The sequence below is a fragment of the Emys orbicularis genome, chromosome 8, assembly GCF_028017835.1.
Source record: "Emys orbicularis isolate rEmyOrb1 chromosome 8, rEmyOrb1.hap1, whole genome shotgun sequence".
Lineage (NCBI taxonomy): Eukaryota > Metazoa > Chordata > Testudines > Emydidae > Emys > Emys orbicularis.
The window spans coordinates 109,319,894-109,343,100 of record NC_088690.1 but is presented as its reverse complement, the minus strand read 5'-3'; the positions used below and the strand labels follow the sequence as shown (position 1 = coordinate 109,343,100).

Below are 23,207 nucleotides of genomic sequence, written 5' to 3'. Positions count from 1 at the left end.
CTGGTCCTCCAGCGGTGTGTGTCAGTGGAGGGGGCACGGCAGAGACGTGGCGGGGGCTGTCACTGGCAGAGGCGGAGGAGGCCGGGCCGGGGCCTGCCCTGCAGGTGAGCGCCGGGGGTGCGGGGAGACCCGGGGGGCGGAGGTGCTAGTGGTGATCCTGGGGGGCAGGGGTGGGGAGTGCGATGGGAGACCCCGGGGGGGGGGGCGAGGGTCGGGTGATCTTGGGGGGCAGGGTGGGGCGTGTTAGGGGAGATCTTGGGGGGGACAGGGAGAGGGGTGCTGGGGTGATCCTGGGGGGGCAGGGTGGGGCGTGTTAGGGGAGATCTTGGGGGGGACAGGGAGAGGGGTGCTCTGGTGATCCTGGGGGGGCAGGGTGGGGCGTGTTAGGGGAGATCTTGGGGGGGACAGGGAGAGGGGTGCTCTGGTGATCCTGGGGGGGCAGGGTGGGGCGTGTTAGGGGAGATCTTGGGGGGGACAGGGAGAGGGGTGCTCTGGTGATCCTGGGGGGGCAGGGTGGGGCGTGTTAGGGGAGATCTTGGGGGGGGACAGAGAGGGGTGCTGGGGTGATCCTGGGGGGCAGGGGTGGGGCGTGTTAGGGGAGATCTTGGGGGGGACAGGGAGAGGGGTGCTCTGGTGATCCTGGGGGGGCAGGGTGGGGCGTGTTAGGGGAGATCTTGGGGGGGACAGGGAGAGGGGTGCTCTGGTGATCCTGGGGGGGCAGGGTGGGGCGTGTTAGGGGAGATCTTGGGGGGGGACAGAGAGGGGTGCTGGGGTGATCCTGGGGGGCAGGGGTGGGGCGTGTTAGGGGAGATCTTGGGGGGGGACAGGGAGAGGGGTGCTGGGGTGATCCTGGGGGGCAGGGGTGGGGAGTGCTGGGGGGTGCTGGGGGAGACCCTGGAGGGGGGACAGAGAGAGGGGTGCTGGGGTGATCCTGGGGGGCAGGGGTGGGGCGTGTTAGGGGAGATCTTGGGGGGGGACAGGGAGAGGGGTGCTGGGGTGATCCTGGGGGGCAGGGGTGGGGCGTGTTAGGGGAGATCTTGGGGGGGGACAGAGAGAGGGGTGCTGGGGTGATCCTGGGGGGCAGGGATGGGGCGTGTTAGGGGAGATCTTGGGGGGGACAGGGAGAGGGGTGCTCTGGTGATCCTGGGGGGGCAGGGTGGGGCGTGTTAGGGGAGATCTTGGGGGGGACAGGGAGAGGGGTGCTGGGGTGATCCTGGGGGGCAGGGGTGGGGCGTGTTAGGGGAGATCTTGGGGGGGACAGGGAGAGGGGTGCTGGGGTGATCCTGGGGGGCAGGGGTGGGGCGTGTTAGGGGAGACCCTGGAGAGGGGACAGGGAGAGGGGTGCTGGGGTGATCCTGGGGGGCAGGGGTGGGGCGTGTTAGGGGAGATCTTGGGGGACAGGGAGAGGGGTGCTGGGGTGATCCTGGGGGGCAGGGGTGGGGCGTGTTAGGGGAGATCTTGGGGGGGGGACAGAGAGAGGGGTGCTGGGGTGATCCTGGGGGGCAGGGATGGGGCGTGTTAGGGGAGATCTTGGGGGGGGGACAGAGAGAGGGGTGCTGGGGTGATCCTGGGGGGCAGGGGTGGGGTGTGCTGGGGGAGACCCTGGAGGGGGGACAGGGAGAGGGGTGCTGGGGTGATCCTGGGGGGCAGGGGTGGGGCATACTAGGGGAGACCCTGGAAGAGGGGGTCAGGGCAGAGATGCTAGGGGGGATCTGGAGGAGGTGGGTTAGGGGGCCGGGGTGGGGTGTGTTAGGGAGGGACGCGGGCAGGAGGCCGTGTTTGAGAAGATAGCTAACAGTGAATATGATTTCTCAAACTAGTCCGTCTTCTAGTCACTTTGGGGTCATGCACCTTCATTTGGGCAGGGTGGGTGACTAACTGGGAGCATGAACGTTGAACCTTGGAAGGGAGTTGGAGCCCTGTTGCACTTGTCAAGTTTTTTACATCCTGTGTGTGATGGAGAACATGTGTCTAAATCCTGCGGGCAAGGGCTTGAGGCTGCGCATGTGTTTGTAAAATACCAGGAGCGTAGAAATGTCTCTGGGACGTGTAGGTGGGGGATGAAGAGACAAAGGGGGAAATGGGGTACATGCACCTAGGATTTTGGAAATGTCATCTTAAATTGACAGAGTAGTGATCTGTCTCTTCTTTTTTACTAAGAGAAAGGTGACCAGTGCATTACAATGTAACAAGCTGATCTGATTGCATCACCAGCAGACTTTCTGGGACTTATAAATAAATGTAAAATGGAATGTTACTGTATTGATTTACCAGAGATATTTTAGTACATCAAAGTTAGGCTATTTAAAGTCTGATTCCCATAGCAGCCATAAGCTGGCATCTTTTGCACATATAACGAGCTTTATTACAATGTCTGGCGTTGCATTAACATCCAACTTTTAATTATTAACTGACTTGGAGTTAATGAAATTAAGACTCTTTGGCACATCAATGAGGGGGGGAAATCTCATTTACAAGTGGTGGTTTATAGGTCCTTATCCAGCAGTTGGATTTGTAGGGCAGGTTGTGACTTCAAATGCAAGTTGTCGATTACGATGACTTTCCAAATTGTTTGTACACTTTAAAAAAGCTCTGCCATAAATGCACAACACTCAAATAAATACGCGGCAACTTACTCAACTGCCCAAGTTCTAATCATGCTGTTCTTTCATATTTGGCAAACGCTTTTCAAGAACAGTCCACCAAAGCTGTCTGGGTTAGCGAGACAAGCCATAGATTAAATTATCTGCACACCCTTTGTACTTGTAGTGCAGCACTTACAGATAGTGCTCAGTTCCTTTCCTGCTGGGAGGGTATAGCTCTTAGATAGAGTGACCTGTCATATTTGGAAGTTTAAAGTCCTGTCATACCGTTTCCTGTCAGTCATGCATAGTTCAGACTGACTGAGAAAGAATTCTGCTTCCTTCCCTAGACCTGAAGAAGAGCTTGGTGTAGCTTGAAAGCTTGTCCCTTCCACCAACAGAAGCTGGTCCAATAAAAGATATTACCTCACCCACCTTGTTTCTCAAAAAATTCATTGACGTATAGAAGGCGAGTGGGAGCATATATATGGGGAGAGGGAGAGAATAATGGTGTCTTCTCATTTAGCTATTCAGGAGAGCACTGTAGCATTTTAAAGGAATGTCAAAAATATCTTGGTGGGTTGCTGTTATTCTTGGAATCACTTTATTTTCTAGGAGATGTTCTAGTCATGTCTGAAAAAGATGGCAGTGAAAGTCTAAAAGCAGGTGCCTCCCAGAAGGATGAGACTGGACAGAGAGCGGAGGAAGCTGGGTCCGTGGAGAGCAGTGGTAGGGAAGAGGATGAACCTGAACCTGTGGCTCTGACTCGGAAAAGACCCGAAGCCAAACCCTCCAGCGAGCCTATTGCTGCAGAAGAGCCAGTGGATCAAGCCCTGAAAGTATGTTTCTGTGTTGACTCTTTGAACATGCAGATTGGTAAATTGCACAAACTTTAAACACAGCAGAATCCTGGTTGTGTTGGAATCAATGATGAAGCCCTTTCCCGTAGAGTTGTGGCAGAATAGAGTTTTGCACTGAGCAATGCTGAAAATGCATTATTTTAAATGTCATTGGTTTGAATGGGTTTTGCATCAAACCTGGCAATTGGGTCTCTGAATGTACCCTGACTTCTCCCCATGAGTGGCAGAAAGTCATGGCGTTATATTAGAACTGCACAGATAGGATAGCTAAGAACTGGCTTCTTCCCATGGGGGGTTAGATAAGGGTGGAACAAATGACATTAGAACACTGACTGCACTAGAAAGGTATGGGACGGGGGGAATGAACTATGAATCTTTTTTTTTTAAAAAAAAATCAACTTCCTCTTTCCTACCTTCCTTACTGCTTCCATACCCCAACCTTCTCGCATTTTGCAGTCTCATTTCTTTTTCCTTAAAGTAGAGTGAAGTTACTTTATGGTCAAATACACATCGGATAGCTCAACATTAAACTTTGGTATTGCACATCATTCCTGAGAGAGGGTTGCATGCAGAAGAGGAAGGTTACAGGGTACCAACATTAACACTTCTGCTGTTCATTCCTGCTCTCCCTTTTTCTTCCTCCATTTTTATCTCTAGTACAGTAGTGTCCAAATTCCTTCCCTCCCAACTCTGAAATAATGCCCCACCTAAACTCCATTTAGGGTTTAGGAAGAGACCTTCATTGGAAACTGGGGAAGACTACCTCACATTTGCACCTTCCTCCGAAGCATCTGGTGCTGGCCACTGTCTGAGACAGGATGCTGGACAAGATGGACCACAAGTCTGATACAATGTAGCAGTTGCTCTGTTCACTTATTCTGGCCTTGTTGCAGGAGGGTGAACTTAACCCTAACTGAATAATTGTATGATACTTATTGAAGATCAAGGAGGTCACAGATCGATATGTGTTCATGTTGGCTGAAATTCAGTGTTGTTACTACTGTTAAAAAAGAGGTTCACAAAGATACAGTTCAGAGATCAGTCAGTCACTTTGCTGTATTCCATCTCTATTTCTCTAAATAAAGGTATCGGATTCCACTGATGCATCTCAGACAGGATGGGGATACTGGGGGAGCTGGGGAAAGTCACTTCTCTCCACTGCCTCGGCCACAGTAGCTACAGTAGGTAAGGGCTGCTGGCATTTTGCTAATTTGATATAATTGGATCAGTTGATGATTCCCTGTTCTGTTCATTCCCTCTGGGGCACTTGGCCACTGTCGGAGGACAGGATACTGGGCTAGATGGACCTTTGGTCTGACCCAGGATGGCCGTTCTTATATTAACTCTTTTTGCAGTCTAAAATCAGGCTTCAGTTTTCACAAATGTCTCCAGCTTATGCTGTGTTGCTTGTCTATAAAGTACAAGATTTCAAATTCAGAAGCAAGAGTTGGCAAAAGTCAAGCACTCTGTTCAAAATACAGGGGAAAAAATCAAAAAGCCAAATGAGAGGTAGGGAGACATGTACAGCAGAATAATTGTCAGGCTTTTAAGGAGCTGGCACAAACAATGACCAGCTGAGACTTTCCCATCAGTGGGATACAGCATAAAGGCTTCAATGTAAGATGAATTCTTTATGCTGGTCAGTAAGCAAGCCAGACTGCAATTGCTTTTAGTATTGACTGGGTAACACATTGTGTGTGTGTGTGGTTAGTGTTTATATATCTATGTCTGTATCTCCCGTGTACAGCCCCTGGTGGTTAATCTTATTTCTGATTCAATCACTGCTTTTTTGGTGGCTAAAGTGAATGCAGTTCTGTCTTAGAGTTGAAGTAATAGCATTGCCTTCTCTAGGACAAGGTATTTCGAATGTCATCGAAAAAGCAGAGACGTCCCTTGGGATCCCCAGCCCTAGTGAAATCTCATCAGAGGCCAAAGTTGTTACAGGAGGTCAGTTTTTATTATTAAAAATAAGAAATGTAATTTTTGAATTTCTCCAAGTGTGGTCTAAAAATAGCACCATCTTACACTCAACAGATCTGCTCTGTGTGTATTGAGATTGACATCTGTTTACTACAATAATGTTCCAGTGCTTATTTCTGTTAGCTCTGCAGAGTCTTAGGGTATGTCTACACCCAGCCGCTAGTTCGGCGGCTGGCAATCGAAGTTCTGGGTTCGACTTATCGCGTCTTGTCTGGACGCGATAAGTCGAACCAGGAAGTGCTCGCCGTCGACTGCGGTACTCCAGCTAGATGAGAGGAGTACCGCAGAGTCGACGGGGGAGCCTGCCTGCCGCGTGTGGACCGAGGTAAGTTCGAACTAAGGTACTTCGAACTTCAGCTATGTTATTCACGTAGCTGAAGTTGCGTACCTTAGTTCGATTTGGGGGTTTAGTGTAGACCAAGCCTTAGCGTCATAGCAGAGTGATCTTAACTCTTTCTGTCTCACCTGCTGCGGCCCTCTCTTCTGTCTGAGATTTGTGCATTTGCCTGCCTGAAGCGGACGATATCTGTTTACAATCTTAACTTTGTTGTTGTCGTTGTTTGCGAGTTTTGAAAAATAAAACATCTTCTCCCCCCCGCCGCCCCCCCGATGCAGGAAGCCAGAGTTCTGAAGCAAGCAGTACAGGCGGAGTTGATGACAGCAGTTCCTCGCCCATCAGTGGAGCTTTCGGAGTTTTATCCACTCTTTCTACAGCTGTTCAAAGCACAGTGAGTGGGCGGGTGGGGTGGCTGGGAAATAGGCTAAAATCACTTATTTTTCCTTGACTCTGAAGCCTCATATCAACAAACCTTGATTCTACTCTTTATTTTATCTGGCTTTTCTTTATGAAAGTCTGACCAGGTTACCCTGGCCTTCAGATCTGCAGCATAGTGTGTGTCACCCCAATGCTCTGCTGTCTTTTCTGGTTCCCTGTAGAATAACAGGCCAAATTCAAGGGCAGATTCATTCCTGGAGTAACTCCACTAACTTCAGTGGAGTTTCTAGGAATGACTCCAGCCTTCCTCTTCATAGTCCTCTGTGGGATTGACCCAAAGTACTTGGGGTGGGGGACAACTCATCCTACTGACCATAGCTAGTTCCAATGGGACTCTACCCTCAAGTGTAAAACTCTGGAGTGCAGGACACAGAGCTTTCCTGGTGACTGGCCCATGACTCTGGAAGAGAAACCTCACTTCCAGCAGAGCAAAATGCAAAGGCCGCTTCTTTTTTTTAAGTTTTCAGCAACCGTCTCACAACATACATTAAAAATGGATAAATGAGCATAGTCAAGTTTCTTCTGACTGAAGAGAAGCGAAAGAAAGATGTTAATTTGTGCATTTTATAAATTCAGGATGGCTGTTACAACTGTGATGGAGGGCCATACACTCCCGCTGAGCACTCCCATTAAAACATTGGCTGCTAGTGTTTCCTTCTTGTTTTTCATGCTCTTTACTGTACATGAGGATGGGGGTGTCTTGAAACACGAGCATTTGGCCCACATCACTTCTGGTATAAATCATATTTTAATAATAAATTTAAACTAACTGTAGCTAGACAAACAGAAGTATTATTTACATGCATTCTCTCCATTTGCAAATCTGCTTTCTAGGGGAAGTGTGTTATTAGTGGAGGTTTGGATGCCTTGGAATTCATTGGAAAGAAGACAATGGATGTGATAGCTGAAGGAGACCCTGGATTCAAGAAAACAAAGGGCTTAATGAACAGGAATTCTACACTATCCCAGGTATTAGTTTCTGTCAAACCCCGAGAGTGAGACTCTCAGCAGTTTCTCTCTTTTATTTTTTTCTTCCCTATGTTTTCCTTTTAAAGAACCTTCAGTATTAGCATCAAGTGAACGCTTCCTAAAATTGTTCACTGGGGCCTTCGCCTCCCTTATCCAATTTCTCTACGCGCTGGTTTAACGCCTCTGCTTTTCCTTTTTCAGGTCTTGCGAGAGGCAAAGGAGAAAGAAGAGCAGCGGACAGCTACCGAGGTTACCATGGCTACTGAGAAGAAAGCCCATTATGGGTTACTCTTTGATGAGTTTCAGGGTCTTTCACATCTGGAAGCCTTGGAGATGCTTTCCAGAGAGAGTGATTCAAAGGTAATGGCTTTGAGCAGTTTCCTTTCTATTTTATATGTGCAGCTGAGGAGGAAAAAGATTATATTTATGCACAAAAACCTGTTTAAAGAACATTATTATGGTTGCAATGTCAAGCACTCAAAATTTTGGAAATGCCAGAATTAAGGTTAGCTGTGCAACCTAATTTGGCCCCCTTGTGTGTATGCATTATGATATTGTCTGATTGCACGATCACACGTAATTAACTCCATCTCCTCTCTCTCCTCATCTCCTTTCACTCCCCCCAACTCTCAGACTCGATGTGCTTGCCCAGCCAGTACCAGTTTTTGCATCCTTCAGACTCCTTGTCTCAAGTTACTCTGTCTCCCCACTTGCCCTGAGAGCACAGGACAGACAGTCTTCCTCCTCTCAGTACACATGCCCAGATCCAGCCCAGCCCAGAGCTGCAATAGCAGGGAAAGTCCTGCTCGGCCTTGCGGCTAGAGCATGCTTTTGTAGACGTAATCTTCAGCTAGAATTGAGCTGTTAATATCTAAGAAGTCTCCAGTGAGCATTAGCAAGGTGTAATAAAGGCTTATAATTGTCCAAATGGGGGTGGATTTTCACAGGGGCGGCAGGAGGCACACTCTGGATACAAGGGATACCCCTACCCTCTGCTAAATTTCAAGTCTCTGCTCCAAAGAATTGGGGTGCTAGAGCATTTTTTAAAAAAAAAATCACCAGGAATTAGTGAACATGGGCAGAATGTATTTTTCCCTAGAATGGCTGAACCATTCTAGCTGAAATCTTCCCAGAAAAATTCATCCTGGGGCAGACAACTTGGCGTGGAAAATTTCAGCCCAAGTGGCTAAGCAACTGAAAACAGGGTCTTCTTATGGGAAGTGTTAGGCAATCTTAATAATAGTGCCACAAACTTCATCTACATTATATATGTTACATAAAAAATAAGTCTGATGACTGGTTCCTTCAGGCTGAGCAGAACGCATGGACAGGAAATGGAAAATGGGAAGCACTAAGCCGAGTGTAGTATGTTGTAGTTTAGCCTGTAACAAAGGAGCCACTCTCTGGTTTTTGTTTTCTTTAAATATGAATTTTCCCCAGCTGTCATTTGTCCTCTGGCCAACAAGCCGATGCTTCTTCATTGGCAGCAAACGCCTGTGCTCAAGTAGTTAGCGGCAGGTACAGCTCTCTAGCTTCACTTTGACCCCTGATTCCATAAACCTGACGCTTGATTGGCTACTGGGTCACACATTCTCTTCCTGGGACACACAATTCTATTCTTCCTAGCTTTCCTGATGTGTGGGTACTGTGATATTTTTCAACCTTGGTGATCCTACTAGGTTAACACAAATTGTATCCCAGCTATTCAATTTTTGGCAAATATCAATTGAAACATGAAACATCAGGAAGCCTGGTAAAGAATCAATTACTCCTTAATGGGGCCTGGCAGAGAACTCTGTCCTAAAGGGACAGCTGCATTTGGTGTCAGCATGTCATTAATACTGCTGCACTGTATCATTTCCATCTTGTTTCTCTTTCCTGTTGCATTTATGACACTTTTTATGCCTGTCTCGCTCTTAACTAGGTGAAGTCGGTTATAAACGCCCTCTCTGGAGAAGAGTTAGACATGTTAAAAGTGGAGTTGGAGCAGCTCAAAGAAGCATTTTCATTAGCTGAATTTTATGATGATGAAGAGGAAGAGAAGAAGGGTAATAAAAGGGATCCGCGTTTACAGGCGGGGAGGCTGGTTTTTAAACTCCAATTTAAAACCAACTAGCCTTCCACAGCAATGTGTGAAAGGCCCAGGGTCGGTTATTATTCAGCTGGTCCCTTGATCCTCAACCTATCAGCAGTTGGGAGCACTGTTGAAAGGCAGTGCCCTTAATCTCTGGGAGGATGGGGAGAACTCCTCCTCTGCAGGGACCCATTCACAGTGCAGGAGTGGACTGATTAGCTCATCCAGCACACCTTGGGCAGAAGAAAGGAGGTCCCTCTGATGCAGGGTCTTATGAGAGAAGAAAATGAGGGGAGGACTGGGGCGGAAGGGCCTGAAGGGAGAGGCTATGTAGGAAATCCCAAGAAAATAGCTTCTTCCCAACCGCCTCCTTTCCTGGAGCTAAGGGAAACCTATTAGTAGCAGTATCTGACTTCAAAAAAGGCACTTTTTTTTAAAAGGTAAAAGTTTCTACTAGTGTTGGCCACACAGTTTGGAGGGACATCGGAAAGCTCAGAAACAACCTGCACAGCAGGGAGCATCCAGTTGTTGAAGCTTTCGCTAATTTGAACATAAACGACTTTCTTGTTTCGATTTTACCCAAGGGGCCAAGCAAAGAGGGCTGGCGCGTTCAGTGTTAGGTACTCTAGAGACTTATTTATAATTTTTATCTTTGTACATGATGGATCCAACAGCTTTTTTCCTGTTTTGTCAACATCTGGCCCTGCATATATAATAGGAAAACCATTGGCTTTAAATGGCCTTAAAAATTCTCTAAGGTGCTGTGCAAGCATATGTCTTCTGAAATGCAGAATTTTTGTTGTTTGTGGTTGGATGCTAGCTGTAAAAATAGAATTACCTTGACCAAAGGCTAGTTAGTCCTAGTGACATATCTATAGGCACTCAAAACCAAATAATGCCCAATAAATTGCATTAAAAAAGACCAAGTTTGAGGGGTTTGAATCCTTTGTTGAATATGTGATTTAAAAATGAATTATATGCAGCCATTGGTTGTCAGCAATAGCTGAACCCTGGAGGCATGTGGGCAGAAACCAGCTGCATGGTTATACAATGTATATTTCCTCATTATCACTTATTTGTGTAGTACAAACTATCTTACTCTACCGAGTCTGGCAAACCTGCTTTGTTTCCTTCAGGAGACGAAGATTTCACAAAGGAAATAACTGCGCTTTTCTTCGAACTGCACGTCTCTGCCAAGCCAGACAAACTAGCCGTGGTGAGTTAGCTTTGTGTCCTCTGATGGCTGGTGGGTATATCTCAGGAAACCAGGTCCTGAACTCCTGGGGAAGGTGTTAAAAGTATAAAGACCGTTCTTCCCCCCCGGGGATTACAAAACGATAAGGAGCATTGAAATGTTGGAGCCCTTGATAAGATGAACTTTCTTGGTCTCATAAGAACGGCCATACTAGGTCAGGCCAATGGTCCATCTAGTCCAGTATCTTGTCCTCCGACAGTGGCCAGTGAACTAGAACTTGTAATCATCAAGTGATCCATCCCCTGTTGCCCATTCGCAACATCTGGCTTTAAAATCATCTCCTAGCTTTAAAAGTGTGTCAGAAGATTATATCTGTAACAATGGCCCATTCTGTTGAAGCTACGGAAAAGGAGCAAGGGCTGTCTTTTTATATATATATATAAAAATATATATAAAAATGACAGATGTTCCTTATATGTTCTCAAATAGTTCATAAACGTCTCCAGGGTTCTCAGTACTGGAATGATCAAGTATCTTACGTATAGTTCACACACTGGGTTATTGCTGATCAGTTTCATGATCCCATAACCCAGTGTCTGAATTCCTCTTTAGGCAACTTCCTCTCCGTCAGACCAGTTAATAAATTTAGAGGGATGTCTCCTTTTCTTACCCTCTTACAATACCGTTGTGGTCCACTGAGTGGCACTAACATCTATTGGAAACCCTAAAAAACCCTCTTCATTTCAGTCGTGCTGTTAAAGCAGCACATGTCATGGGTACATCTGGTAAGAAAGAAAAACAAGTGCCGAAAGTATGTGTGCACAGTAGCCAGTTCCCTTATATTTCACTCGCCCCCGCTACAAAGTTCAGCAGGTAACTGACTTGCTTGTCCCAATTCTTTCCACCAATGCAGGGGTAGTAACCGTTTCTTACAAAGAGATCCAGTCTTCCACCTTCTGCAGAGTGCAGGAGGATCTCATCCCAATCATTAAGTGCCGTGCTGATGTGTCTGTGCCTCCTATTACACAGGCAAGGAAATCTGCTCATGAATGGATTGAAAGACTCAACGTGGAAGCTCCAAAAGAGGGGGAAATGAGCGAAGAAAACCAACAGCTGGATTCAGGGGATGCTGACCAAGATGTTCAAACATCGGTAGAGGTAACTGGGCAAAGGAGAGAGAGAAAATGAAATCTAACCGTGGAGGGGCTGGCACATTATCCTGTATTGACAACTGGTTGCTTATGGCTTTCAACCCACAGTTAGAATTTTACATTAACTCCTAGAGATGGGGGAATAGGGGGAGGAGCAGAGTGGAGAGAAGTCTTATTTTAAAATAATAGCAAACCTATTGGAATGAGCTCTTTGTAACTCCTGCCAGGATATTCATGCGTTTGCCATTAGAAGTCTGGCTGAACTGACAGCCTACTCCATTGAAATGTTCCACAAAACTGCAGCCTTGGTCCTACATGGTCAGAAGCAAGACGTGTCAGCCACAGGCCGAGCCAAAGCCCTTTCACAGTAAGTCCTTTGAATTATGCTGTAGTACCTGGTTAGGTTGCCATCCTACTGTTGGTGTAGGCATTACTGTGCAGCTTCCCTCCACAGTTCTCAGCCAGCAGTTTACGTCTGATTGCATTTATGTTCGAAATTGCTAAGGGCAGTATTGTCTTCACTAAACAGAACTTGACTGTCTTTTGTACATACAGAAATTTCTCGACAAGAACACATGGAGAAAGGAAAATATTATGTGACAGCTTTCATGCAGCTCTGAGACAGGAATTTTGCCCTAAACTTGTGCTAGTTTAGTAGACAGGCATTTAAAAAGAAAAAAATGGAGCCCACAAAATACTCCGTTTAAAGTAGTGTAAAGAGAGCCATTCTCTTTATGTAAAATGATTATTCAGTAACGTTTTGCTAGCCTGTTGGCACATTAGATGCCTAATATTAAAATCATCCTGAGCAGACTTATCTCACCGATACTGCTTAAGACAAGCAGGGACTTGTTTTATTAAGAGGCAGTTGGTGTCCATATAAAATAACTATTTCTCTCTTACAAACAAGATGACACTTCCTGCTTGTAACTAAAAAAGCAAGTGAGTAGTGTTCCCTTTGGACCAGGCATTCCTGTTCTCTGAAATCTGCTTCCAATTGTCAGCCTTGTTCTCTTTTCAGATATTATTTGGAACTTCTCATTCTTCGTATGCTATGTTATTGGACCCTTAAACATTTATATCTATCTTTTTGTTTTTAAAGAAAAATTTACATGTGGAAGTGGGTGATTTTGTTTTACAGATGACAATGGCAAAGTAAAGAGGATTTTTTTTTTTAAAGTGTTTTACTACATAATTTTCCTTTTTCCTTTCCCAGAATGACTATTGTGCTGTGTAAAGAATTGTCTTCTCTATCTAAAGAGTTCACTACATGCTTAACAACTGCAGGGGTAAGACCTACTTCTTGTTTAACAGGAATGAGATTGGTTGGTCCCACTCAACCTCATGCTGCATTCAAAACAGACTGTAGTGTCCCTGAAATGCTCTCGTGCCTTTGTTCAACTGCACAGCTTCTCACGCTGTCTCAGCTTTTGTATTTTTAAAATACACAGGTGTGTTATCGATGAGCTTCGCTGCATCCTAATTCATTCCGACCTTCAGATTTTTCACATTATCAGCCTGTAAAGCTAGTAGCTTTTCAGCCTGGATCGGAGTTCAAAGTGAACTTTACTGAAGTAAAGCCATCCAGCTCAGACAATTTCTTTCCATGCTTTGAGGAGACTAAGTAGCTAATGTCTGCGATGATGAAGGTGTAATTATTGTAGGGTATTATGTACCCCTCTCACACGTTGGTAGCCGAAATGGTGGGGAAATTCTGTTTTATGTTTCTATGGTTTGTGATGTTCTCCTCTGCAGAGACAGAGAGCTGTCTCTGAAAGGAACCCGCTGTTTGCATATACGCACAGTGCTCAACTCAGACACAAGACCCTTCCATTGTCCTAGACCTAGTTCATACCAGCCGACAGCTGCTTTTGTTAGAAATATGTCCCATTAGCTTGCTTTAATTCAGGAAGCTTTCCCCAGTTCATCTGGAAGTTCGGTGCCCATCATTGTATAGAGCACGCTTTTGGTACATGCTGGGACTTGTGCAAGTCTATATTGTCATACTATGGTCCACATCCTCAGCTGGTGTAAATCAGTGCAGCTTCACTGACTGGGAGCGGGCTATGTGGATTTCTAAAGTAGCTGAGGATCTGGCCCTGTGTTTTGTTTAAAGGCAATGCAATCAGATTGTCAAGCTGGATGATATATCTCTAATCTTTTCAGGTCAAAGAGACGGCAGATGTGCTTAACCCATTAATCACTGGAGTGTTTTTGGAGGTCAGTTATGATACACTTACAGCTACTAATGTTGAAATGTGGACAGACTAGTCAATCCTCACTTCATTATCCCGTTTCATGTCCAGTTTTCTAAACCATGGCTTAAGACTGCTTCCCCAACTGGTAATTTACAAGTCTTAATAGATATCCAAGGGAGCATTGCTACTATCATCTGTGCCAGATGTGCAGTGTATTTGGTAAAGTATAAACATGATCCCTTCAGAACAGTCTAGAGAAGATGCAGCAGAAGGGAATGTCATTTTGTGAAATGTCTGCCTTTCCTGTCAGCTAATTGGCAATTCTCCTTCAAACAACTCCCAAATTTCAGCTGGTAAACATAAGAAATTCTACAGATTCAGACAAAACCAATTAGCTTGTCTTTCTAAACACTGTAATTTAATAAGATTTTCAGTGGTAGTCTTGCCAGGAAAACTTGATTCTGGTGGATTTTTTTCAACATGCCTCTCTTCTCCAGTTAAATAAACAGTAACCATTTCTCAGATAGAAGCAAGGTAGAATTGGAATATTTGCAAACTACCAATAAACAAACAAAGGCGCTAAAATATTAAAGCCAGTCCTTACATGTTAATCCTGGCCTACTAATGAGACTGAGCTGAAACTTTTCATCGGGCTCATACTATTTTGTTTAATCTTTCGAGAGAGAACTCATTCTAAATTGATGTGATGAAAAATCCATGTCCATTGTGTGGATGGGCAAAGGGCTGCAGCTTTCAGATAGTCACACGTGGTGTGAAATGTTGCATTAAAAATTTCAAACTTCCCCACTGAAAGTCTGAATAGCCATCCCCATTTGCTTGGAGTACCCGAGTAGGCGTTCTTATGCTTGAAAGCCAAGGATTTATTATTAGCAGAAATCGCTGGTTTCTGTTTTTGCAGCTCGCTTTTCCCTCAGGATCTCAAGCTGTTCACGCGGTTCAGGGGTATCGCCTGAATGCACAGCAGATTTCACAGTCCAGTAGGCTGTGGGGCTCTAGGAATTGCTAGAGCTGGGCAGACCTGCCAATAGGAAACTCATCCTGTTTTCTGTTAGAAACTCAGCCCAAGTCTGTTGAAAGCCTGTAAAGCTTCTAACTGGACCATGGATGACTTGTGTGATTTGGCATGAAACTTTGTTTCAATTGATGATCGATTGCTTTGAGTGTGAGCTTCCAACCTGAAATGTTTTGTGAACCCCTGTGGCTCAAAATGGTAGACTTTGCCACAGCTCTAGCAGTTACAGCAAAGGGCTAGAAACTGCTGTGTTCATACCTTGGACAAGTCACATCATTCAGTGTGTGACAATCCATACGCTTCCCAACTGATTCCCGAAGTGGGTAACTTCTAATTGAGGGGGTTAGGAAGAAACGTTCCTTGTTGGTGTGTGCTTCCTTTCTACTGCAGGGTTTCTTATGCCTTCCCCTGAACAGCTGGTACTGAGTATTCTCAGAGACAGGATACTGAACTAGATGGATCAGCTCAGAAATGGTATGGCCATTCTCATGAGTCAGTTGGCCACCTTTTGCCCAGTGGGATAAACTGGAGTTTAAAAAGTAGACTTAACTGAAAAGAAGTTGCTGCATCTGAGAGTAGTAGCCTGATATTGCTTATGTATATTACTCATCAGTGACCATATAGTATACACACGTCAAGCAGAAATGAAGACTGGTAGCATGAATGGCTCTAATGTAATTTGTTTTGTTTTGTAGGCTTCAAACAGTGCTTCGTATATCCAAGATGCCTTCCAGCTACTCCTGCCTGTGCTAAAGATCTCTCTGATCCAGACTCGAACTGAATTATCACAGCAGTGAATTAATCCTGCTAGTCGAGCAGAAAGCACATCTGCCCACTTGATCGTTCCCTTGCCTGGGAATGGGGTAGGGACAGAAAATAAACGAAGCTTTAATCACTGGTACTACAGTGGTGATGATAAAATGCTGACTGGCCAGGTCTTAGCTGTACAATTTGTCAGGAGACATGAAGGATGCAATTAGCATAGTCTAGGCATCTGGGCAATCTGGCAGGTTAAAAATGCAGGTGGTTTCTTAGGGTCTGGCTACACTTAAACCGCTACAGCAGTGCAGCTGTGCCTCTGTTGTACTTGAGTGTAGACACTACCTACGCTGACCAAAGGGGTTCTCCCATCAGGGTAGGCAATCCACCTCCCCAAGACGCAGTAGCTAGGTCAATGAAGAATTCTTCCGTCCACCTAGCTGTGTCTCTCAGTGGTGTGGATTTTTCACACCCCCGAGAGACGTAGCAGTGCCGATGTAAATTCCCAGTGTAGACCAGTCCTTAGTTTGGCTGACTGTTTATCACTCTTTGCTCCCATAGCTGAGTATGTTAATGAGCTCTTTCAGGAAAGACTATTTTGAGGACGACTGAAGCTAAATCACTCTAGAGAAAAGACTAGGGTAACCGGTTAATGAGTATTTAACCAAACTCTCCAGCTGAGTTTGAATTTCGAGGCACATATTTATGTTCCTGCTAAGTTTGTGCTGGATACAAGATACGGCAAGGTTCAGAGTCTCAGGAATGATTTCAGCTTTGAAAGAACAGAATCTAAGGTCCCTGATGCTCTGTATATCCAAAAGCAGCAGCTTGCTGAAGGGTGCTGATCTCTTACATACGTACTGAGGTCTGGGATGGGGCTTGAGGATTTTGACGTGTTTCTCTTTCCTGCAAGATGTTTGCTTCAAGAAGACAAGTGTTGCACTAGGGTTACACGTAGGCCCGTTAGTGAGAAGAAAGCTGTACCAGGGCTGATTTGTCCAGCGTAACAGGGTGCGTGGCCCTGTAGTAATAAATGAAGGGCAACCAGAAGGGATGGGTTCCTGGTCAAGTGATTAAGACAACAGAGCAGAGAATTTCTCATTACCTTTCAGTACAACTTGACCCATGAGTCACTGTCTGTGTACACAGACATTTGTCACATATCACTGAAGGACTTCCTTAGGCTACTGTCTAAAAGTGACGCACTGCACTACTTCATGTCTCAGTAAGAGGCGATTAGAATACGTCCGAGAGGAAACAGCTTGACACTGGCACTGGGACTCCTCATCTGCTCCACAAGCTGCCGTTCCACACAGGGCGTCTTTTTCTTTGTGCTTTAAAAAGTTCCTTATTTTGTTACTTTTGGCACTCCGTAGTTTTTGAGCTTCTTCACTGGAAGGGAACAGCCTCTGCTGCACCAACAGCGAAAGAAAAAGGTGGCTTAAACGGAATAAAAAAGGAGTCTAGGCAACTAATGAGAGTAGACTGCTGTCATACCTGCGTTCCTCAGTATTGGCTCATCAGTAATGATGAATCTCTAGTCCCAGCCTTCGACCTCTCCAGGTTTTAGCAGGTCTTGCAAATCTCTACTCTTGGGTTTCATGTTTCCCTGCGCTCTGCTCCCTTGATGCAGCTTGTTGCCAAGCAGAGGGAGTTGTTTTTTACTACAGAAACACCTTTTTGCAAATAGCTTCTCCTATTTTGTATAGCTGTAAAAATCCTTGCTTCACTGTTGTTTGAATGATCAAATCTGTGGATGGATTGACTTTTCTAATAATAAAACCATACATGGAATAAGTGTTCAGTCATTGCCCTGAGAATCCTACATCATATTTTGGGGGGGAGAGGGGTCAAAGGGATGGGGAGGAAAGAACAACCCCCCCCCCCCCACCCACCCACCCACACACGCTCTCTTCTTTCACAAGGCCATTCTATTCTGTATATGTTCTTATACTGAGCTCATCACCAGAGTGTCTGAATAGCCGTGGGTCATTTGTTCTGTGGCCAGGAGCTGAGTTAAATGCCAGTGCTGTTTCACGTATCATGAGCTGGCAATAACTAATCTGGCAGTATTGCTCTGGGGTGCCAATGCACTTGTGGCCTCACTCTATCTCCCCCCCCCCCGCCCCCGCCCTATCGCTGAGCAGCGTTTTTAGATATGTATATAGGAGAGAGGCCAGAGCTCCATTCTCAGCCTGGGGCGACAGTTGCCACAGATGCTATCAAGGCAAGTGCATTGATGCTTAAAGTAGCATTGTTTTCTATTGAGCTCCCTTTCCCAGCCTCTGGCTGTGGATTTGAGCCCCATATTTACCAGCTCTTACATTGGTCCTGGGGTGTTTTATCCCCCACAGTCAGCCAGAGAGAGACAGGCTCTTTGGTGGATGTTGTAAATTCTCTGAGATGTGCTACTGGTTCAATGATGTAGACTTTATAAGCTCATGATTAAAAGGAAGTTTCTGCACTAACTGACTGAACACTATTTTTGTTACGATGCCACTGTTCCAAAACCACCCAACGCTGACCCAGAATCTGGCTTAGTACCATGAAGCTGATTGAGTAGTTCCTACAGCAATAAGAGAAATGCAAGAAGACAGTCAGAATTGGATGTGTCTGTCTTCACTTCCCTCTTCGACTGCTGCCACTGGTCAGGTTTCGCTACTCCTGTTCACAGGGGATGGGATTTCAGCAAGTAGTCTGCATGTTTAGTGCTTTTCTCCACGGGCAATCCCATTGAAATCAAACGGGTGGCAGAATCAATCTCTGTAGAGAAGCAGGATTAGTTGAACTCAGGCTGCTAGTACCAGCGTAATTGTGTGGGATGGTTTAAATCCAGGACGTCAAGTGGGAAATAAGCAGTGATAGCAAACGAGCTATTTAGAAACAATCCCTGAGTCTTTGCAAAATGCCAACCTCACTGATAAAGCCTTGTCATAAACATACAGTTAAGGGTAGCATAAAATCCCTCCTTTACCTGTAAAGAGTTAAAAAGCTCAAATAACCTGGCTGGCACCTGACCAAAAGGACCAATGAGGGAAGAAGATACTTTCAAATCGGTGGGGGAAGGTTGTTGTTTTGTCTCTCTTTGTTGTTCTCCCCGGGTCAGCGAGGAGCCAGGGCAGGGAAAATACATCTCCTAAAGCTATACCTGAATTAAGCATCTAGGATTACAAATTGTAAGTAATAGGAAGGAAATGCGTTAGGTTATCTTTTATTTTAGCTTGTGAATTTTCCCTAGGCTAAGAGGGAGGTTTATTCCTGGTTTTTTGTAACTTTAAAGTTTTGCCTAGAGGGGAATCCTCTGTGTTTTGAATCTGGTTGCCCTGTAAAAGTACCTTCCATCCTGATTTTACAGAGGTGCTTCTTTTACTTTTTCTTTATAATAAAGTTATGCTTTTAAGAACCTGATTGGTTTTTAGTGCCCTAAAAATCCAAGGGGCTGGTCTGTGCTCACCTTGTTAACCTATTTGGTTGGTATATTATTCTCAAGCCTTCCTGGGAAAGGGGGTGAAGGGGCTTGGGGGGATACTTTGAGGAACAGGAACTCCAAGTGGTTCTTTTCCTTGAATCTTTGTCTAATTCACTTGGTGGTGGCAGTGATACCGTTCCAAGGACAAGGAAGAATTTGTGCCTTGGGGAAGTTTTTAACCTAAGCTGGTAGAGATAAACTTAGGGGGTCTTTCATGCGGGTCCCCACATCTGTACCCTGGAGTTCAGAGTGGGGAGGGAACCCTGACAAGGCTACAGGTTGAGAAATAGAGAAAATGATAAACGAGCGGAGTGAATTAAGGAGAATGGGTTTTGATGAGGCAGCAGCAGCAGCTTTTCAAACGCATACAGCGTTCTCGTCAGAAACACCCCAAACAGCTACATTTCTCTAAGGAATAAGATGGCAGGACTGTCAGGCTAGACATTCAACAGGAATGCACTACAGTAACAAATAGCCAAGGCTAGAATAGCCTCATTCTTGCTCATACAAGTAGTCAATCTAATTTACCAAAGAAAACAGCTATAGAGTCAATGCAAGTGCTTACTCAAAGGCGTTGTCTGACTGCACTGTTTTCACATGAATAGCGATCCTATTACTCAGCCTGGCTGGTGCCTGAACTTGATGAGAGCTGGAAGTTACATGAGCACTCCTGGTGCTTGTTCTTGGAGGAGGTGAGAGGCTTTCTAGACTAGATAAGGGTCGGATAAGAGGGAGGCAATGAAGCGTGAAGTGGGGAAAATGTAATTATTTTCTTTCATTGAATGAGATTCTGTTACACCTGGACTCAGAAAACAGCCTTCTACCAGCTGCTGTGCTAATGTAAAAAAAAAAAATCTATATTCTGTACTGGATGGAATTATGGATATTTCCTCCCAGCGCTTGCCCGGCTCTATCCCCGCTTGTTAATTTATTTGATTATTAAGATACAAATGTGGATAATCAGAAAAATGTTCTACGCGCCTGGGGAGCGCAGTCGATTTCCAGCTGGCTTGCAAAGGAAGAAACAAAGCTCTGCTATCAGCAAGCGGTGGCAGCAGGATTGCCAACCAGGCAACCAAAACCTCAAGTGAGTGAGGAGCTGGGCTGTCCCGAGTGGCTCAGATAAACAATGAAATGGCATGGCTCCGAACTAAAGAGAGAGGATCAACCAGCAGATGTGGGGCATAGTGAAGCTGAAATCTTTCTCAAAGGAGCCCGAGTGCTAAATAAACCAGCTTGTCTACACAACATGGCAGTGTCTTGAGCTTGGCGGGAGCCTTGTCCATGGAAGGATGGGCTCAAGAGTGAACATCTGCACCCTGTTTGTGGATGTGACTCAAAACAGTCTCTCAGCTCTTATCTACATGGGAAAAGTTTTTGTTTGGAATAAATTTAGGGTTTTTTGGCGGGGGAAGGGGGAGGAGAGAGAGAAAACTACCTTGAATCCACACACTGAAAGTTCCTTTTTTGAACTATCTGGCATCTTACTCTGCGTTAATTAATCCCCTTTGGAAATGTTAATAGACTCCTTTAATCAACACATCCATGCTCCATCTTATCCTGGCAGAGGCTCAATGCAACAGACTGTAACAAGGAGCACCTGTCATTTGGGAGCTGGCCAGCTGTTTGTACACATCTCCCATGGCACTGCTTCAAGTCAACAATCACAGTCTCCCAGAAGGAAAGGTGGGTAGTTGTGTGCATGTTAATAGACAAACTAGACATTCCACCTGGCTGAAATGTCTCAAAACTAACGTTATAGGCGATATTTCACTCTCGATAGGGATAAGTACGTTGGCTGCGTGACTACCTTCCCCTCCTGCTTTGGACAAAGGCATGGACCACCATGATGAGGTCACCAGCAGAAAGGAAAAGTCGCGATCTCTACGTCAGAATGCCTGTTAAGGCACTGCTGTCAGCTGAGAAATTTTAGGTGCACCTCTGGAACCCACCAACTCCATGCCATAAATGCTCACAGCAGATCACTTGATTTTCCTTCTTTGCTTCTTCTAGAGACTCAAGTTAGTTGTGCTTAACAACACTCCAAGCTCCCTGGGCCCTGGTCTTGTGCCATAGCAGGATGCGCTTTTTTTATATTTCATCTCTAAACTGCCCTGGTAGTTGTAAGAGATGCTCCAGGTCAATGCAAAGCACAGTTAATTACATGATAGCGATGCGTTCTTTATGATGCCTCCGAGAGTGAGTCCTGCTGAGCGGTAAGTGTTTGAGGGAGTTTGCCTGAAGGGAGAACAGTTCAATTCCAGAGGCATATTTGGTGTAGCTGGGCTTGATCGTTAGGAGACTAAACTTTGCAAATTAGAGTTGAGCTCTGCAGGGGCAGCCCAGCCAGCCAGCTGGGGGAATCTCCTCAGCATAAAGGCAATGCTCCTGAAGTTAAAGGCCAGCTGAATGCCTCTACTCTGCGCACCCCATGTAGGGACATGCTGGAGATGGATTGGACTAGAATGCAATGTGGTCTGGCTATAGGGTATCCTGCTGCCTGCAGAATCCAGGAGGCACAAGGACACGCCCAAGCTCCCCCATCTTCGCTGCCTGCACTCTGAATTGGGGCCCCAACTTGCAATGAATTATTTACTTGGTGAACTGAATCCTGTGTGTGTGAATTCAAGGGCAGCAGTGTGGGGGCAAAGAAACCTAACATGTTTTAAGACTGAGCTTGATGAATTTATAGAGGGGATGGTATGATGAGATTGACTACAATGGCTCCGCGACTGCCATTAGCAAATATCTCCAATGGCTGGAGTTGTGACCTTCGACGGGAGGGCTCCGAGTCACTACAGAGAATTCTTTCCCAGGTGTCTGGCTCTTGGGTCTAGCCCACATGCTCAGGGTCTAACTGATTGCTATATCTGGAGTCAGGAAGGAATTTTCTCCTAGATCAGATTGGCAGAGTCCCTGGTGTTTTTTGCCTTCCTCTGCAGTGTGGGGCACGGGTCATTTGCTGGTTTGAACTAGACTAAATGGTGGATTCTCTGTAACTTGAAGTCTTTAAATCAAGATTTGAGGATGTCAGTAACGCAGCCAGAGGTTATGGGCCTATGACAGGAGTTGGTGGGTGAGATGCTGTGGCCTGCGATGTGCAGGAGGTCAGACTAGATGATCATGATGGTCCCTTCTGGCCTTAAAGTCTCTGAGTCTATGAATTTCCCCCAACCAATTTTACTCATTCAAAATGGCAAAGGTAATTCCCATTTCCCGGGGCTGCTGCAAGGCTGAATTCATTAATTCTTGTAAAGTGCTTTGCAGTTCCACAGCCCTTCAGGATCTCACAGTATTGTCACTGTTCTTTCATCGTATCAGTATTGCTGGAAATGAGGGCGTTGCTTGGAAGAGGAAAAGCAGGGAGGAGCATATCCAGGCAATGTTTCGAACGAATACTTTAACATTATTGGCTACTACGGTCATTAGGTATTTAGCTAGTTAGAACTTGGAGTGAAAGATCGCTGCAGGGGCAGACATTAGAGGGTGCCGTATATGAAAGGGAACTAACTGTCCACTCTAAGATATTCATCTGTCTGTTGTAGTGCCCCGTGTGTCAAGTACGCAGCCTTCCTGGAGTAGCTGTTGGCCTGATGATTGCGTATGCGAGAGCAAATATGACATAAGTAGGAGAGAGAGATTCCTGTCTTAATGGCTCTTCAAGCATCCTGGACGACCAGCAGCTGCCATAGCATTCCAAGCAGGGGGGGGGTTGGACTGAGTCTTGGGACCCTGTTCCTGCTTCCTCTGAAGTCAATGGCTCCGCTCCCATTGTGCTCAGCATGGCAGGCTCGAACACTCAATGTCCATATGGTGGGCGTTTTCCAACCAACATAGCAGCCGTGTCCTGCCTAGCCTGGGTCAGAAGTTCTTGAATGAGTCCGTGTGAGTCAGGCAGACAGGTTACTGCGCACCTGGGCTGGGTCCCTTGTGTTTCCTGGGATCGGGCGATGCCAGAGGAAGATGGTGGAACCAGTTTTTCTGCTCTGGCGGTGGAACTGGGGAGGAGACAGTACAAAATGACAAGACAGGAACTGCAGAGCTACTGCTACCAACTAGAAACTTGGGAGGCCGCTTGCCTTTTCCCCTGCCAGGTAAGGCCACTTTCTTCTCCTCCTTGGTGTCTTTCTGGGGATTTACAGCCTGGCTTTGTTCCATGGGG

General features: G+C 45.9%; 1 protein-coding gene across 1 annotated transcript; it reads left to right on the top strand.

The window, feature by feature from the left end:
* The first annotated feature begins 39 nt into the window (after window positions 1-39).
* On the top strand, window positions 40-17,364 carry FAM114A2 (family with sequence similarity 114 member A2). The gene is made up of 14 exons (XM_065409132.1): window positions 40-104; window positions 3,198-3,421; window positions 4,528-4,627; window positions 5,294-5,389; window positions 6,038-6,150; window positions 7,032-7,166; window positions 7,368-7,526; window positions 9,091-9,214; window positions 10,377-10,456; window positions 11,465-11,593; window positions 11,814-11,953; window positions 12,803-12,875; window positions 13,753-13,806; window positions 15,513-17,364. Exons 2-14 carry the CDS (start codon window positions 3,212-3,214, stop codon window positions 15,612-15,614), a joined length of 1,515 nt encoding a protein of 504 aa, XP_065265204.1. The 5' UTR covers window positions 40-104; window positions 3,198-3,211; the 3' UTR covers window positions 15,615-17,364.
* Window positions 17,365-23,207: the final 5,843 nt, after the last annotated feature.